At 46.7% G+C, this 3,493-nt stretch overlaps 1 protein-coding gene across 1 annotated transcript in view; it reads left to right on the top strand.

Annotated features, from left to right (window-relative positions):
* Window positions 1-970, top strand: part of NOL4 (nucleolar protein 4) — an 85,478-nt gene extending 84,508 nt beyond the window's left edge. Inside the window, exon 9 of the mRNA XM_031552952.1 lies at window positions 856-970. Within this exon, the coding sequence (XP_031408812.1) occupies window positions 856-970 (115 nt within the window). The remainder of the gene's footprint in view (window positions 1-855) is intronic.
* The last annotated feature ends 2,523 nt before the right edge of the window (window positions 971-3,493 follow it).

Below are 3,493 nucleotides of genomic sequence, written 5' to 3'. Positions count from 1 at the left end.
CGGCTGCGAAAGGAAACCCGGCAATTAAAAATATCCCTGCCCGGGCACCGGCGTGGCCGAGCACCGTTCGTTCGCCGGTTCGGTGGGAGCCCGGCGGCGGTGGGCGGCGCGGCCAACGGGGCTCCGTGGAAGCGTTCTGGGTCTGGCCGTGACGTAGCTGCCGGGGAGGGAAGGAGCCCGGGCATCCCTTGGCAGCATCGCCCGCTGGCTGCGGGGAGGCCGAGGTGGGAGATTCGTCGTCGGGAGTTCATAAATACGAAGATTGGAAGAGAAGGGGAAGCACGGAGGGAGTCTGATCCCTCTCGGTGGCTTCTGTGCGCTGCCGCGTTCTAGGCGTGCCTATGGAGCCGGGCGCTGGGCCATCCCCTTTGGTCTGCCGGGGGATTGGCTGCTAACCTCACCCCCCAGCAGGTGCCACAGACAAAATGTAATTTGCAATGAAATTTGACAACAAGCAGAGTGAAAAGTTGTCCACAACCGAAGTCTCAATTTAGGTTGCTATTTTTTAATATCTTTTGCTTAACAGTAATAAGGATTTTGGAGAGTCAGCAAGAAGATCTTTTATTCCTAAGACCATTCTTTACCACAGAGAGTTCAAAGATATAAGCAGTCATATTTTTGAGAGTAAAATTGCACTGACTGCCCTACTAAACAAACAGGCTATCCTACATTCTACAACACAGAGCTTAAAAATGAAGGGCTTACCTGGGCTTCTGACACACAAGATTCAGATGATCAACTTGTATATTTTCTCTCACTTTTGCCTGTCCACGGGAGCTTGGAGATCCCACCTTGCATCCCTTCTTCTATTTTATTTGCAGGTATAAAAAATTCTCATTTTTTTTCTTCCTTCAGCTATCTTAGTAAGAGGTTGAGCACCTTGCTGGGCTCACCTTTGTTCATTCGGAGGATCACACCCTCAACACTGAATATTGGTGCATATCCCTATAAATGCGTATATGAGTACTGATATTTGTATGGAAATAACTACCTCAGAATCACAGAATCTTTTGAGTTGGAAGGGGACCTTAAAGGTCATGCAGTCCAACTCCCCTCCAATAATCAGGGACACATACAGCTCGATCAGGTTGCTCAGAGCCTATTTCAGGCTGACCTTGGCTGTCCTCAGGAATGGGGCATCCACAACCTCTCTGGCAAACCTATTCCAGTGCCTCATTATCCTTACTGTAAAAAATTTCTTCCTTATATCCAATCCAAATCTCTCCTGTTTTAGTTTGAAACCATTTCCCCTTGTCCTATTGCCACAGACCCTGCTAAAGAGTCTGTTCCCTTCCTTCTTATTGCCTCTCTTTAGATACTGAAAGGCTGCTCTCAAGTCTCCCCAGAGCCTTCTCTTCTCCAGGCTGAACAGCCTCAGCCAGTTCTCGTGGGGGAGGTTTTCCACCCCTTGGATTGTGTGGCCCTCCTCTGGATGAGTTCCATCAGATCCTCCTGTACTGCAGACTCCACATCTGGATGCAGTACTCCAGTAGAGGCCTTACCAGCACAGAGTAGAGGGGCAGGATCATCTCCCTCACCCTGCTGGCCACGCTTCTTTTTATGGACATTGATCAGATGCCCTCTCAATCTTCTTTTCTCATAGCTGAACAGACCCAGGTCACTCGGCTTCTCCTTTTTGATGTGGCCCAGGATACGGTTGGCTTTCTGGGCTGTGAGGGCACAATGCTGGGTCATGTCCAGCTTCCCACCTACCAGTACCCCAAGTCCTTTTTGGCAGGGCTGTGCTCCATCGTTACATCCCCTAGCTTGTACTGATACTGGGAGTTGCTACAACCCAGGTGCAAGACCTTGCACTTGGGTTTGTTGCATCTGATGATATTCACTTGGGCCCACATCTCAAGCCTGTCTAGGTCTCTCTGGATGGCATCCCATCCCATAGGCATGTTGAACACACTGCACGGTTGGCATCATCTGCAAACTTGCTGAGGGTGCACTCGATCCCACTCTCAAAATAACTGATGTAGATATTAAAGAGTATAGGACTCAGTACTGATCCCTGAGGGACAACATTTGTCCACAGTCCCCATTTGGTCATTGAGCCATTCACCACCACTCTATGGGTATGAACTCACAATCAGTTCCTCGTTCATCAAACAGTCCACACATCATATCCATATCTTTCCAATTCAGAGAGAAAGATGTTAAAGAGGACTGTGTCAAAGGCCTTTCTGAAGTCCAGATAGATGACATCAGTGGCTTTTCCCTTCTCCATTGATGCAGTTACACTATCGTAAAAAACAACAAGGTTAGTCAGCAGTGCCTGCCCTTGGTGAAGCCATGCTGGTTATCTCATATCACTTCCCTCTCTTCCATGTGCCTTAGCAGAGCTTCCAGGAGGATCTGCTCCATGATCTTCTGTAGTACTGAGGTGAGGCTGACAGGTCAGTAGTTTCCAGGCTCATCTTTTCTACCCTTCTTAAAAATGAATGTGACATTGCTTTTTTTTCCAGGCACCAGGGACTCCATCTGGCTGCCATGACTTTTCAGATATAGTTGGAATAGTTAAGTATCCAAGCAGGCATCATAATAAAAGCAAGGAAGGAAAGTTAGCATGACATATCGGTTAGGAATTTCGGAATATTCGCATGTTAATTAAACAAGGACATACAAACCCTTATAGAAAAGGACTTGCATTTAGGAAAAAATCCTTTCTTCTGCTATCCAGGACTAATCCATTGTCCAACATAAGAGACCACACTCAGCACTCTTACACAACAGACAGCTCTGAGAAATAAATGCCCTCCTAAAACCATGGAACCAGCGTTAGTGTCCACCCACATATGGCAGAGGAGGCGTTTATGCAGACCTGTGGTGTAGCAGCTCTTCGTGTGAGGTGCTGGCTGTGCCCAGAGCAGGGCTGCAGCCCCTGTCCCACCGGTACATCTTCCATTGGTGTGCACAGGGAGGGAATCTCACCCAGCCAGAAATGACATGTACAGGAGGAAATATGGAATTTTCACTGGACAGTAATTGTTGGTAAGCCTTTAAAGCCCATTCTCTCTTTCCTTTGACTTTCATGAATTATTTAAGAGTTTATCAATTTACGATAATTTAGAGACATCCCTACTGTTATTTTTTTCATATCTATTTTATTGTGTACAGTTGTGTTTGTTCAGAGAGAGCCGCAAACAGAAACAGATCCCCAAACTGTGACTCCCTCCCTTGTCCTCTCCCTCTTCTGTGCATCACTTGATCTCACCATAGGTAAAAGGAATTTCAATTTAATATTAATCACTATTGGCAGCACGAGCACTCCCCCTGCAATAACAGGATGGATGAAATTACGAGTTGGACTCTAAAGTCACAAGCTGGTCAAAAACAAGAAAATAATATTGAAATACTTTGCTAGGAATTATTCTCTCCTTGAAGCTTTAAGATTTGCTGCTCAGCTTTGCTGTCAGCCAGAGAGATTTGCTCCTGATGGTGCTGTAATCCACTGCTGCTGGTAATTAGACATCATTACTGCTGCGTT

The sequence above is a fragment of the Meleagris gallopavo genome, chromosome 3 (genome assembly GCF_000146605.3).
Source record: "Meleagris gallopavo isolate NT-WF06-2002-E0010 breed Aviagen turkey brand Nicholas breeding stock chromosome 3, Turkey_5.1, whole genome shotgun sequence".
Classification (NCBI taxonomy): domain Eukaryota; kingdom Metazoa; phylum Chordata; class Aves; order Galliformes; family Phasianidae; genus Meleagris; species Meleagris gallopavo.
This window is presented reverse-complemented; position numbering and strand designations above follow the sequence as displayed.